Genomic DNA, 16557 nt, shown 5'->3' on the forward strand with positions numbered 1-16557 from the left:
TAATTGGTATCCTTGTTGCTGTTCTGCTGCAGTTCATCTGTCTAATTGTCATTAAGTTGTTGTAGGAATAACATAATGGTTTAAAAAAGATACATTTTTAGTGTGCTCAGTAGTCTAACACCGCTCGTCAATGTCATTTGAGATGAGTGAATGTTCAAGACATGGTTACAGCCTTGCATACCATGCAACCATACAAAAGGTTCAAACAGATTTAATAAAACTCTTATAAAACAGGGTCATCATGGTCAAACACACATCAAAGGATTTCAGTTTCCTCATGAAAAACAGTCGCTGTCAAACTTTTTTACAGACAACATCAACATAAGATTCGAAACACAATTTGTTGTCAATCACAATTCCTAGATATTTATAATAGTCCAAAAGTTCAATTTCTGAACCTTTAACCTTAGACAGAGAAGGACCAGGTGGTGAGCTCCTCAGATCAATCCATGATACAAAGTCATCAACTTCGGGTCCGTGATCTTGTTCCTGCCCCTGAAGGAGGCTCACTATCACCGAGACATCAGCATATTTAATTATAAATCTATTCTCAGGTGGCTTCAACAATCATTATTGTACATAATGTATAAAAGGGGAGAAAAACAACAGTCCTGGGGAGAACCAGTCGAAGAATATAAAGCACACCATTTGGAAAACACACCACTGACTCTTACACACTGTGATCACTCTGTTAAAAAGTCCAAAATCCAACCAATAATGTTGAGGTCAAGTTTAAAAAGAAACATGAGTTTGTCTACTAGCAAATGTGGCTGTATTATATTAAAAGCAGATGAAAAATCAATTAATAAAAGTATCATAGTTATTGCTCATTGTTGGCTAAATCAAAACGACATATCATTTTTTTTTTTTTTCATTTTCTCCTCTTTTTCTCCCCAATTTGGAACGCCCAATTCCCAGTGCGCTCTAAGTCCTCGTGGTGGTGTAGTGACTCGCCTCAATCCGGGTGGCGGAGGACGAACCTCCTGGTTACTTTCGTAACCTCCGTTCCCTGATGGCGGGAACGAGACGTTGTGTCCCTCTTGCCACAACGCTGAACTACCCGCTGAAATGGCTGGGACCTTGTCTCGGCTCCTCAGCACAAAACCTGGATGAGTGGTTGCATACCAGCTCCTTTTATACCCGTATGTCCGGGGGAGTGACCCCTAGTGTCACTACATCGACACAACATCGAGTGAGTGACAGATAGGGAATCTCAGTTGCCTCCGTGTATGAGACCATCAATCCGCGCATCTTATCATGTGGCTTTTTGAGAGCGTTACCGCGGAGATGTAGTGCATGTGGAGGCTTAACACTATTCTCCGCGGCATCCACACCCACAACTCACCACGCAGCCCACCAAGAGCACCAACCACATTATAGTGATCATGTGAAGGTTTACCTATGTGACTCTACCCTCCCTAGCAACCGGGCCAATTTGGTTGCTTAGGAGACCTGGCTGGAGTCACTCAGCATGCCCTGGATTCAAACTCGCGACTCCAGGGTTGGTAGTCAGCATCAATACTCACTGAGCTACCCAGACCCCTAAATGACATATCATTAATTCAATTGTAAATCCAATATACTGTGTTTGTATATATATATATATATATATAGTGACTTGTTTTTCATATTTTTGATTTTGTTAAAAGTAGGAAATATATATATATATTGCTGGTTTCTACACCAGGCTTACTAACTAGCTTAACCAGCAAGACTTCTCTAGAAACACTATTCTGGTCAACAGTTTTAAAAGCTAAATTTTGCCAAAGCTTTCAAAGTTAGTGGCATCAAATCTTTCTCTCCTGCCCTTTTCGCTTCCTTAGTCTCATGTTCCTTGGCTCTCTTCTCTCATAAAGTGGCTTCTTGTTGCTGTGGAAGACCTGATTTATACAGCGACTCTCAGAGCTCTCCGTGGTCTCACTCGTTCTGTCTTCCACCATCATACAGTACTGTAAAAGAGGAATATTCCACGCTTCAGATAAATCAGGAGTGTGCAGGATGATCAAAATCGTATCTTTAATATCGCAAATAATTTATCCTTATCTCTGAATAATTTTAGTAATTTTATGCTACAATAAGGTTATGTTTGCTAACATTAGTAAATGCATTAGGTATCCTAATGTGTCCTAATGTGTCCTAATGTGTGCATATTCATTGAAAAAAAATCTATAATTGGTTAAATGAAGAAAAAAAACTTGTCGTGTCATTTACAAATCCAATATTTAAAAACATTAAAAAAAATAACAACTTGTCTTTCATACTTCCAGTTTTATGCTCAAGTAAAAAAAAATAATCTTATGATTATTTCTTTAGAAAAGAAAATGGTAACACTTTATTTGAAGGGTCCACAATAACGCTCTAGTTAAGCATGAAAAAGAAAGTAATTAATAATTAACCGAATGCCATAATATACAACTTATTAAACATCTTACTTTTGTGGAGAAACTAATGTAATTAACTATATATATATAGTGACTTGTTTTTCGTATTTTTGATTTTGTTAAAAGTAGGAAATATATATATATATATTTTAATTATCAACCAATAATAATTTGCCTTAATTACTTAATATTGTTTAGTGAACTTGACATTTGATGGAGTTCTGAAATGGAGCATTAATTACATTAGTTTCTCCACAAAAGTAAGATGTTTAATAAGTTGTATATTATGGCATTCGGTTAATTATTAATTACTTTCTTTTTCATGCTTAACTAGAGCGTTATTGTGGACCCTTCAAATAAAGTGTTACCATTTTCTTTTCTAAAGAAATAATCATAAGATTATTTTTTTTTACTTGAACATAAAACTGGAAGTATGAAAGACAAGTTGTTATTTTTTTTATGTTTTTAAATATTGGATTTGTAAATGACACGACAAGTTTTTTTTCTTCATTTAACCAATTATAGATTTTTTTCAATGAATATGCACACATTAGGACACATTAGGACACATTAGGATACCTAATGCATTTACTAATGTTAGCAAACACAACCTTATTGTAGCATAAAATTACTAAAATTATTCAGAGATAAGGATAAATTATTTGCGATATTAAAGATACGATTTTGATCATCCTGCACACTCCTGATTTATCTGAAGCGTGGAATATTCCTCTTTTACAGTATGATGGTGGAAGACAGAACGAGTGAGACCACGGAGAGCTCTGAGAGTCGCTGTATAAATCAGGTCTTCCACAGCAACAAGAAGCCACTTTATGAGAGAAGAGAGCCAAGGAACATGAGACTAAGGAAGCGAAAAGGGCAGGAGAGAAAGATTTGATGCCACTAACTTTGAAAGCTTTGGCAAAATTTAGCTTTTAAAACTGTTGACCAGAATAGTGTTTCTAGAGAAGTCTTGCTGGTTAAGCTAGTTAAGCCTGGTGTAGAAACCAGCAAACCAGTATCACATCCAAAAAAACAACACATAGGAATGTACAGTTGCTACAAAATGTGGTTAATAAGGCCACACTTTTTTTTAATTATTATTCTTTTTTTTTTTTTTTGCAATGTTTGTGTAAAGCAATTTCTGTAAATGATATTTAATACTCATTAAATATAGGTTTAAAATCTACCCATAACAATAGCTGAGACTAAAAATATTATATTATATATATATATATATATATATATATATATATATTATAAAATATTAGAAGTATTATATATTATATATATATAATACTTCTAGTATTTTTAGTCTCAGCTATTGTTATATATAAATATATATATATATATATATTATAAAATATTAGAAGTATTATATATTATATATATATATAATACTTCTAATATTTTTAGTCTCAGCTATTGTTATATATATATATATATTATAAAATATTAGAAGTATTATATATTATATATATATAATACTTCTAGTATTTTTAGTCTCAGCTATTGTTATATATAAATATATATATATATATATATTATAAAATATTAGAAGTATTATATATTATATATATATATAATACTTCTAATATTTTTAGTCTCAGCTATTGTTATATATATATATATATTATAAAATATTAGAAGTATTATATATATATATATATATATATATATATATATATATATATATATATATATATATATATATATATATATTATTGTTATTATTATTTATTTATTAATTTTTTTTTTTTTTTTTTTTCAACATGTCTACTGGTTACAAAAATGTCTACATCCTCAGAAAAAAAATACTTAAATAAATTTGGGGCAATTTTTCTAAGTGCTGCAGAAAAGCAATGCTACGCATTAGCGGTACATACATATAGATATTGTTACATTATATATATATATATATATATATATATATATATATATATATATATATATATATATACTATAAAGCTTTTTGGAACTATCAGTTACTGTATCTGCAAATATCTAAATCTTTCATCATTAACAATATTTATCCATATTTTTTATCCTCACTTCAGTGCATATTTTGTTTTTTGATTAGATAAATCAAATGTTTTAAGCGAGGGCATGCAAAGAAAAATGCAATTATATGGACACGTGCCCCGTCAGCACATACATCAAGTCTCCGACTTCGAATCTTGTGAATAATAATAAAAACCTTTCGTCTGGTGAATATATAGGCTATTAACAGCTTAATATGGCAAATACTTAAATGTAGAGCCTTGTAACAGACCCATGTCTTCATTTCAAAATAAAAGTCCTGAGTGAATTTCTTGATTTTTAATAATGTCCAAATCTTTATTTTGTATAGTAAAAAAAAGCTGTAAAAAAAGGAAAGACTAAGAAATTGTTTGATCGATTTTAAAAACTATCGGACGATTAATTGGTTATCAGCCTTTTCCACCACCTAAGTTATCTGTATCTGCAAAATCCACAATCGGCCAACTTCTATTGGAAAGTATGCCAGTGCTATGTTTCTTTAAATTAAATGCCACTTAGTTTAAAACTTTGGTCAACGCAATGACATTCATACATTTTTAGGTGTAGCTTTAAGGTGCTGCAAGCGATTTTAGCCGTTCTACTCCCACGAGACTGAGCCGTTGAATTAACCACGCCCCCTCTTTCCAAAACCCTGCGCTCCAAAGATACCAAATGAGCTTTATTGAAAGCAGAAGCGGTTGTTAAAAACAACAGCAGAAAAATAGCATGTTCAAATATTCAAAATAGAAAATTTTTTTGTATAACTTTCCATACATTTTTTAAATAGCTTACAGCAACTTTAAGTGTCCAAATATTTTGGGGGGCCACTTTAAATAGAAGTGCATGGACCTGCTGGCTCACCACACTTGAGACTGAGTCAGAATTGTTTTTGCATTATCAAAACATTCCCAGAAGTGTTGAGTCACTTTTAAAAAGGTGCCAATCACAGCAATGAGCTGAAGATGGCCCGGGTGGCAGTAACAGAGATCGCACGCCATCAGAGTTACCAACACTCGCGCTAACGAGTGAGCGCTCAAGTGTGTTTTTGGCCGTCTGAGAGCAGCAGAGAATTTAAAAGTGTGAACAGAGCAATCAAATCAGACGCAGATATGAGAAAATGCTCTTTGAGAGCCCAAATTCCCTTCAGTTACCTTTTACTTTGAGATTCTGATTGGTTGATTCGAGCCGAGCTGTGGTGAATCATATCACCGGCACAGAATGGAACTAATCAGATTATTCAGATTTGACCGACTGCAGTGTAAACACGGGCATTATGATTCTCCTCCGTTTGCATTTGCTTTAAAAAACAGGACAGCAATGAATAAATTCATTTTCCCGACCTCAAGATAAATGCTCTTGACACCCTTCTGGCCTTCCTTGGTCTGGTGATAAAGCTGGGATTAACTCGGAACTGCTTATACTGGCCCACATGGGTGCGAAACAGGAAGAGTCATTCCACTCACGATCGGGGGCGATTTGGAAGACAAATCTCTACAGCATTCATCCTGCATCACATTTGACTAGCTGGATCTGTCGAGATGTACGTTCTTTTGTTCGTCTGACCTGATCACAACCTCAATATCTCTCAGTCGCCACCGCTCACCATACAGAGATCCGAGAGCAAACGAGGCGGTTTGTCCAAGGTTATTTATGTTACCGCGGAAGTCAACGCATCACACGACTGGCTGTCAGGAATGTTCATGTAGTTCTTCCGCTTTGAGGTCACAACCCAATGTCCTATACTCCTGTAGTATTGATCCAACAAATGATGGACTACAGGCTGCGGACTGACTTTGAGTACATGTTTATGTGCTAAAAACATCTCGTGAAAGTAGAGGAAATGTAATAAGGTAATTAAGCACCTGACTGGTCCTCACAGTGCAGTAATATGGTGCAGTTCAGTGGAGTTAAGTACAAGTAAGGGATAATGTACAGTCAGCTGGTTGTTATTGCAAAACAAATCCCGATAGGAAACCACTGAGTGGGTTCATTTTGTGAAAACAACCAGCAGACTGTACATTATCCTGCTAATGATTCAGCTAATAATCAAATAAATAAATAAATAAATGCACATGAAACATTGATTTGAGTTGAAATTATTTTATTCACCTGTAGAGATTGCACAGTGAACCGAGAAGCAGAAACGATGACTCGCAATATCCGGATGAGTGGTTGTTACTCAGAGATATCAGACCTCTAGATCAGAATCAAGTATTCCAGAGAGCCGTGTAAAAAGGTGAATTAAAATACACTACTGAGGTGTGGAATTTTTCTGTTTAGGTTTGAATGAGTTATATTAACTCTCCTGTCATGTTTGGGTCAACCGGAGTTAAATCCGAGTTAAATTAAAACTTAATCTTGTTTTTGGTCAAAATGCCTTTGGATTATCTACAACAATGATAAAATGAATGAGTTAAAACTAATGTATTGCATTGCAATGATACTTGCAATGTCAGGTGTTTTGGGTGATTGCTAGTGTGTTGCTAGGTGGTTGATAGGGCATTACTAAATGGTTGCTTACTGGCCTAAGTCAAAAGACACCAACCTCAATAATGTCCTGATCCCCAAAAGGGAGGTGCTGTATATGCATTTTACAAACAAAATAGTTTAAAATTTACTCCCCAAACCAATTTAAACAATACTTCTCATTTTAGTTTGAATTAGTTTCAGCAATGCTAAGTTGATATTTCATGGGCATATTTCTATTTGACTTTTAATATACACTACTGGTCAAAAGTCTGGACACACTTGACAGAATTTGTTTCATAATTTATTAATAATTCATAATTTACTCTTTATCTAATGTTCTAAGTGTTCATTATCTTTTGGAAAGCCTTTTATTAGACCTACAAGATTTAGATGTAAATTGCATGAACATTACCATAGGCTTTAGATATTATCAAATACTAGCAGATGCTGAAAATGTAAAAATGTGCAAATATTTGTCTATTAATCAGCCTTTTGCTATTCACAAGGCACACATGATCCAAAGTGTCCATTGTGTTTTTTCTTCCATACAGAAGTTACCATCTCCACCTGATTTTAAAGAATTTCTGGTATGTCTTCTAGTCATCGAGCATGACAGATGCGCTGAAGTGGTCTGCTCTCAATCAGCGCATGAATTGTCAACTAAAGAGTGAAAACTGCAAGAGGAGATTGATTGAAAGTGTGTGGCTAGTGGCGGATGAGATGTTTTCTTTGACAAAGTGTGAGCTGCAGTGTAAATCTGGGCCATGTGTCTTTGACAGACAGTGTGTGGTCACTTTAGTGACTTTACTGCCAGACCAACAGACTCTGAGTTCACGTCTATATGAAGTGAAACATTTTTTTAAAATACCTCTAACACTGTATTTGTTCCAAATACCACAAGCATTTACTGTAGTGCCTAAAAGCTTTAGGTAAAATCAGCAGTTTGTCACTGTGTATTACAAATGCAACTTTAATGTATTTTTACCTCTGTGTATTTGACTGACTAACTAAACTAAACAAATAACAAACAAAAAATAACTACCTCACTAAAAAACAAACTGACTGGCTGACTAAGAACTAACAAATTATCAAACAAACAAACAAACAAACAAAACTAACTAATTAACTAACAAGTCAACTAACTAAATAACAAACAAAAAATAACTACCTCACTAAAAAAACTAACTGACTAATAAAGAAACTAACAAAAAACAAACTGACTGACTGACTAAGAACTAACAAATGATCAAACGAACAAATCTAACTAATTAACTAATTAACTAACTAACAAGTCAACTACCTAACAAACTAAACTAAACAAGCAACAAAAAATAACTACATCACTAAAAAACAAACTTACATGCTGACTAAGAACTAACACAAATTATCAAACAAACAAAACTAACTACCTAACTAACTAACTAAATCATCTAAACTAACAAGTAACAAACAAAAAATAACTACCTCACTAAAAAACAAACTTACAGGCTGACTAAGAAATAACACAAATTATCAAACAAACCAACAAACAAACAAACAAATCTAACTAACTAACAAGTCAACTAACTAACTAACTAACTAAACTAAACTAAACTAAACTAAACTAAACTAGTAACAAACAAAAATAACTACCTTACTAAAAACAAACTTACAGGCTGACTAAGAACTAACACAAATTATTAAACAAACCAACAAATAAACAAACAAATCTAACTAACTAACAAACTAACAAGTCAACTAACTAAGTAACTAAACTAAACTAGTAACAAACAAAAATAACTACCTCATTAAAAACAAACTTACAGGCTGACTAAGAACTAACACAAATTATCAAACAAACCGACAAACAAACAAATCTAACTAACTAACTAACTAACTAACAAGTCAACTAACTAACTAAACTAAACTAAACTAGTAACAAACAAAAATAACTACCTCATTAAAAACAAACTTACAGGCTGACTAAGAACTAACACAAATTATCAAACAAACCGACAAACAAACAAATCTAACTAACTAACTAACTAACTAACTAACTAACAAGTCAACTAACTAACTAAACTAAACTAAACTAGTAACAAACAAAAATAACTACCTCAATAAAAACAAAATTACAGGCTGACTAAAAACTAACACAAATTATCAAACAAACCAACAAACAAACAAATCTAACTAACTAACTAACAAGTCAACTAACTAACTAAACTAAACTAAACTAGTAACAAACAAAAATAACTACCTCACTAAAAACAAACTTACAGGCTGACTAAGAACTAACACAAATTATCAAACAAACCAACAAACAAACAAATCTAACTAACTAACTAACTAACTAACTAACTAACAAGTCAACTAACTAACTAAACTAAACTAAACTAGTAACAAACAAAAATAACTACCTCACTAAAAACAAACTTACAGGCTGACTAAGAACTAACACAAATTATTAAACAAACCAACAAATAAACAAACAAATCTAACTAACTAACAAACTAACAAGTCAACTAACTAAGTAACTAAACTAAACTAAACCAGTAACAAACAAAAATAACTACCTCACTAAAAACAAACTTACAGGCTGACTAAGAACTAACACAAATTATCAAACAAACCAACAAACAAACAAATCTAACTAACTAACTAACTAACTAACTAACAAGTCAACTAACTAACTAAACTAAACTAAACTAGTAACAAACAAAAATAACTACCTCACTAAAAACAAACTTACAGGCTGACTAAGAACTAACACAAATTATTAAACAAACCAACAAATAAACAAACAAATCTAACTAACTAACAAACTAACAAGTCAACTAACTAAGTAACTAAACTAAACTAAACTAGTAACAAACAAAAATAACTACCTCACTAAAAACAAACTTACAGGCTGACTAAGAACTAACACAAATTATCAAACAAACCAACAAACAAACAAATCTAACTAACTAACTAACTAACTAACTAACAAGTCAACTAACTAACTAAACTAAACTAAACTAGTAACAAACAAAAATAACTACCTCACTAAAAACAAACTTACAGGCTGACTAAGAACTAACACAAATTATCAAACAAACAAACCAACAAACAAACAAACAAATCTAACTAACTAACTAACTAACTAACAAGTCAACTAACTAACTAACTAAACTAAACTAGTAACAAACAAAAAATAACTACCCCACTAAAAAACAAACTGACTGGCTGACTAAGAACTAACAAATTATCAAATAAACAAACAAAACTAACTAACTACCTAACTAACTACCTAACTAACAAGTCAACTAACTAACTAAACTACACAAATAACAAACAAAAAAGAACTACCTCACTAAAAACAAACTGACTGGCTGACTAAAAACTAACAAATTATCAAACAAACAAACAAACAAAACTACCTACCTACCTAACTAACTAATGAATTAACTAACTAACAAGTCAAATAACTAACTAAACAAATAACAAAAACAAAACAAACAAACAAAAAACTACCTCACTAAAACAAACTGACTGGCTGTCTAAAAACTAACAAATTATTAAACAATCCAACAAACAAAACTAACTATCTAACTAACTAACTAACTAACCAACCAACAAACTAGCCAACAAACAAGCCAACTAACTAACTAACTAATTAGCCAACAAACAATTCAACTAACAAGCCAACTTGTGTCTATCCTCCTTCCTCTTTATTACCTCACTGTGATTGGATGGGGCAAGTTTTTGTAAATGTACACAGTCATATGTTGATGTCCTTGACATCAAAAAGTTGCATGGGATTAGAATGAGCTGTTTTAACATGTTAGTTTTAAAGAGATCTCTTTTTTGGGCTGGGGATAAAGTTCTGTGTTCTGCAACACTTTTATCACAAAATAAAAAGGAAAATGTGATTCTTCATGATAAAACCCCTACAAAAGACCCCTTTAAAGAAGAGAGATATTGGACTCGTCCATCAGTGATGGTTGCACAAAGCTAAGTTGAGTCCGCTCTCTCTCTCTTTCTCATCAACAATATTGGCAGGGCTCTTTGTCCTCTGGCCACTGTAGATGTCTATTATCACAGGATTATTCTCTGAAGAAGTCATGGCCTTTTCATCTTTCTTTCAATCATCTCCTGTCCAGCCTCACTCTCCAACTCATTCATTAAATTCAACGTCACACTGAGTGGACCAAGCACAGGCTGAAAAGACTAGTTCAGAGAACACCAAACACGGTAAGACTGGATCAGCATCTACAAGGAAGGGTTTTCATTCACTCAAGAATGTTTGATTTGCACTAACAACTGTCTCATTTCCCTGGACTAAACATTGGTTAAAAGAAACAATTGACTCCAGCATGGCTCCAGATCAATAGAAAGCTTTTGCAAAAAGTGCTTTAGACAAGGCAAGATTTACAGCTATTTTAGAGTTGCTAAACCACAGAGGAACTTCAATATTCAGAAATAATTCTTAGGGGCCATTTAGACCGAATCTTTGTTCTTGCTGTTAAAAAATGTAGAAACAATGCAATGAATGTTACAAAGTGTCTTGAGATGCGTTTTTATAAGTTGACGTTTTTTTTAACCTGACATGGAATCTTAAAAAGCAGCAAGATGCAGTACGATGGTAAAATAAGTCCATCTGGCGCATGTTTACATTAAAAATAGCACACCAAAAAATACACCAAGTTCTGTGTAAACGGCTCCTTAACGAGATACAAAATCCAAAATAAAAAAGTAAACTTATTTCAAGATATATTCTCTTACAATGTTTCTCAAGTTATTTTTTCATGCTTTAAGGACATTTTAGAAATTTTTACTGGAAAACCAGATTCTTAAATTGTTTAATTATATTAGAAAAAAAACAAAACTTGTATATTCAGTTTAACATAATCTACATTTGTCTACAGTTACAGTATATGCCAATTGAAAAGTCAGACAATGTGATCCATCTTTAACTATTGTTGTTCAAGCTCTACTGGCTACATGCTGCTAATAGACTATGCATGTATTCAAGGCAGAAAACGAGATCTTGGGTTATACGCGTGTTATTTGTTACAGAGCGGCAGAAATCAGAATGCGGCATCTTAATGCTCTTCCTGGGGATTAACGTAAATGTTATGATAGATGCTAAACTCTAGTTGTTCAAATGCAAATTGCCTTTAGTGTGCATTAAATGTAAAATAAATAATAATAAAAAATCAAAAAATTCAAACTAAAAATATATATACTTTGTTATTGCACCATATAGCCTACCACATCTTTCTGCTCTTCCTGGGGACAATTAATAATCCTGTAATTTTCATAATAGATGTACACCAGTATTTTTGTGGCTGCTGGCTTGACATGCATATTCAGACCACGGTGACAGTATGTGGACCAAATTGAGTCAGTAATTAGTTCTACCGGAAGTGTAGAAACAATGACACAAATATAATGCTTGCTTACCGAGTTCAGGTCGAGGTTGTTTTGAATCCATTCCTTTGCCTCTTCATACTCCTCCATTAGACCCATGATGTACAGAGTGTCGAGAGAATCCACGATGGAAGCCCCCCTGAGGCCACCTGCAAACACACAACACACACAACATATGGTCAGCACTGGAGGAACACTTTGAACAAATAGTCAGACAACACCTGCACACATCAGCATGTAAGGTTATATGGGGCACAAATGGAAACACTTTAATGACTTTCCGTCTTCTACTGTACATTAGAACTTTATCAACTGTATTGCAATCCTCAGGCAACACTGCCATTCATAAATGCACCAGAGCTTGGATGTTTTGCTATTACATAATTCCGCACACCCGGCCCCTAATTAAGCTGATGAAGCCCGAGAGGGATAAGGGCGACCGGAGACGGCAATGCGACAGAGTGAGAGTTACAGACAGCTGTCCGACACCTGTGTGTGTGTTTGTCTTTTTGGTTATGTTTATCATTAAACTATTATTTATATTGTAAAGCCGGTTCTCGCCTCCTCCTTTCCCTTTTACCTGTTACACTGGTGCTGAAACCCGGGAAGGAGAAGGGATGTGCCGTAGTAGAGTCCTCGCCACTACCATCTACCCCAACGGAGCAGCCGCGGCCATCCGCCGGGGGACGGAGGAGCCCGGCCGCCTGAGAATGGAGGAACGGCCGCTGACCGCGAGGGGAGGAGGGGCTCCTAACCGACCGCCTGGAGCAGTCAGGGCCACTGCCAGGGGCGGAGGAGACCCCTAGCAGCCGCTGAAACACGACGGGGTCTGAGACCACTGACCACGAGCGGGGAGGGTCTCCTGGCTGACCGCCTGGAGCGGCAGGACCGCTACCAGGGGCGGGGGAGATCCCTACCATCCACCGAAAATGCGGCGGGGCGTTCCATCTGCTAGGGCCCGGAGGACTGCCTCCGATCCGCCCAGGGAGGCATGGACCAGGCTACGGCGTATCGGAGAACCGGCGAGTAAATATTTGTTTTTTTTTCTCTCACTCTCCTCTCTCTCTCCCACTGCCGCTCCACGATGGCCTTTCCCTCTCTTTTTAAATATTATTTTTATTATATTTTAAGTTGGTACCATCACCGTTATGGTGTGTATGTACCGTGTTTTTTGTTGTTGTTGCTTTCCCTCCCCTTGTCCCCTCCCAGTTCCAGGAAGGAAAGGATGACCTGTCGGCAGACAGGGCCGGAAGGGCATGCCCCCCCCCCAAGGGAAAGGGGGGCGGGGGGGTGTACGTCATGCCGGGGGCTCCCTGGCCTGAGAGAACATGAGTTTCTACATATTGCTTTATCCATTCAACAACTGCTTTGCTAACCATAGCATAGTGACTAAGCTGCACTCAGAAGTGCTTCCCACCAGCATGTGTTTAGCATGCTAACATTTCCTGTCAATAGCTAGCATTTCACTAAAAGAGTTCAGTTGACATGTCAAATTATGTTGGGTGTACTTGATTCAGTTAGGTTCCCTCTACTTGATGTATTTAAGTTGAAATTACATGGTAATTTGAATTTAAGAAAACTAATTTCAAACATGTGGAACCACTGTCCATAACTAAATCGAGTTCAAACAAAAATATTCTTTAGTGTAGCCCGATTTCCCATCGCTCGTGTTGTGCGCTTGCCTGTTTATGTTTTGATGTCAAAAGAAGACAATAACCTGATAATTAAAATCTAATGTAAACACTGATTTCTTGCATTGTTGGATTTTTTTTTTATAAGCTGAATTTGAGTAGTAATCAGTGTACTGTGTGCAAGTAAACACGCTCAATGTATTTTAAAAGTGGAAAATAGCATAAAAATGTAGGTTAGTGCAACATAACATTGACCAACTGAGTAACTGACTTCTTAGCTACTGTTCTGGGTTATATATTAATATAGCAATGCAAGCCCTGACAACAACTTACATTTAGCCTTTTTTTCCCCAGTGTTTTTCTTTTCTTCTCTGAACAAAAATTCTGCCATTGTTCATTCAACCTTATGTTGTTCTAATCCCATAGGATACAATGCTTTTTTTTTTTTTTTTTCTGATAATCTTCCTTTCCAAAGTAGCTCTCAAAACCTATTTAGTCATATGGGCTACTTTTATGATGCTCTTGTGTCCGTTCTATTAGCATCCCTGGTCACTGTACATTTTTTGTTTGTGGGAAAATGAGCAGAGTGAACATTCTGCCTAATATCTGCACGGAAGAAAAAAGTAATACTGGTTTGGAGCAACATGAGGGTGGGTAAACGATGACAGAATTGTCATTTTTGGGTGAACTTTTCATGTAAGAGTGCATATTTATAATAATTCAAGCTTATATGCAGGGTTGCGGAGTAACGGAATACATGTAACGGGATTACGTATTTAAAATACAAAATATAAGTAACTGTATTCCACTACAGTTACAATTTAAATCATTGGTAATTAGAATACAGTTACATTCAAAAAGTATTTGGATTACTGAAGAGATTACTTTGCATTTTATTGTCATTTGTTTCATTTAATATTTAGTCCTTTCAGATGGAAAACATTTATACATATAAATGATCCAAAGTGCATTTGAACAGCGGTGAAACACTTTCTTATGATGTGTTACATTCATACGAGCAGACAGAGAAGTACGTTTGAAGTAAGTTTGGAGCAGAAGAAATAGAAATAAACCTTGTGTAAATTGTCAGCTTTACGCTAAGATAAAATGCTATTTCTATCCATTTTACATGCACATGTTACCAGCACGATCATATTTTTTATCAAGAAAATTCACGTTGGATCATAATTTCTTTTTTTCTAGTAAGACCTTTGATATTAGGGCAAAACTCATATTCTTGATAATAATTGTTGTATTGTTTTCCTGTAAAAATATCTAAAAATCCTTAAAACAACATCATGTATCCTATAGTGGAATACATTTCAAAAGTAACCCTCCCAACCCTGCTTATATGTCATGCAACTGTTACAAAGATCATTTATGGTGCAATGTGGCAGCAACTAAATAAAAACAACTAAATAATAGCAGCTGCACAATATCAGATCCCTTATTCCCACATCTCACAACAACTCCACAGATTTAGTGGCACTTAATTTCGAGTTATTAAATTCTCTTCACATCCTTACTGAAACATATTCCACGGCTTTCATTTAACTCAGTCGAACTTAAATGAGATTTCTCGAGCACCAGTCCCTTTAATATAGACAGTATGCACACTGCCATGCACCAAACAAATGCTTTATTGCTTCAAGAAAGTTGAGGGAGGCATTCGACCCTCGAGTCAGATGAAAAAGAAAAAACATATTATATGTAGATTTATAAAAAATAAAAAAAAACTTTTGCACTGTACATACAGATTGTATTAGATCTGCACTACCCATGTATGTACGTATGAGTATAATTAGTTTTATTTTTTATTATTATCTCTGTCTTGTTGCTGTATTGTATTGTTGTACACTGGAAGCTCCTGTCACCAAGACAAATTCCTTGTATGTGTATGCATACTTGGCAATAAAGCTCATTCTGATTCTGATAACGATATATGACGTCGGAAAAAAAAGAAAAGAAAAAATATTTAATTCGTCCAATGGGAATAAATAACGCAATAAAAAAGTTGTATAAAATCGCACTGAGTGTGTTGATTCCAGACATTTTTCAATACAGCTTTCCTGATACAAAATCCATCATACTGCACATTTAATAAGCATTTCAATTAGGAGCTTAAGAGCAACAGCCAGAGGCCACAGCCTTTCACTTGACCTCCCTCGATATACTGCATCTGTATGAGGATTTAAGCACACTGCGGAGTGAATGAGATGTACTGTAACCTGCAGCCGCGGGCACCTTGTGCCACTGTGATAATGTGATGCAACTATGTGCAATGCTGCCTGTTATAAGGTGCTATCAAGCAATTTATTGCCAAAATCCACCACCAAACTAGTGTGTATAGTAAAGCACGTTTAAGAGAGCAGTAAGTCTGACAGAAATAACAAATACCAGAGGGCAGAATCTATTTACTGAAAATATCCTGAAATTAAAAGTCTTAAAAAACATTAAAGACCTCATGAAATGCCTCGGCACAAGCACAGGTTTTTTTGGGTTTTTTTTTACTAAGCTGACATATTTCCTATTGAAACAGGAAGTTGGAGTAGGACATACAGAAGGGCACGTTCCATCTTTTTTCAATAGCCAATAGCCTTTAGTTTCTGTTATAACCATTAACCATGATTTGCTACATGAAACATGACATACTGCATGGAATA

The 16557-nt window shown here is 34.8% G+C and overlaps 1 protein-coding gene across 2 annotated transcripts in view; it reads right to left on the reverse strand.

Moving 5' to 3' along the window:
• The window catches only part of LOC127453113 (mannosyl-oligosaccharide 1,2-alpha-mannosidase IA-like), a 306543-nt gene that overhangs the window by 95687 nt on the left and 194299 nt on the right, over positions 1 to 16557 (reverse strand). For both annotated transcript variants that reach the window (XM_051719229.1, XM_051719228.1), the window contains exon 3: positions 12297 to 12412. In XM_051719229.1, the coding sequence (XP_051575189.1) occupies positions 12297 to 12412 (116 nt within the window). The remainder of the gene's footprint in view (positions 1 to 12296; positions 12413 to 16557) is intronic.

Source organism: Myxocyprinus asiaticus, chromosome 15 (assembly GCF_019703515.2).
Source record: "Myxocyprinus asiaticus isolate MX2 ecotype Aquarium Trade chromosome 15, UBuf_Myxa_2, whole genome shotgun sequence".
NCBI classification, from domain to species: Eukaryota; Metazoa; Chordata; class Actinopteri; order Cypriniformes; family Catostomidae; genus Myxocyprinus; species Myxocyprinus asiaticus.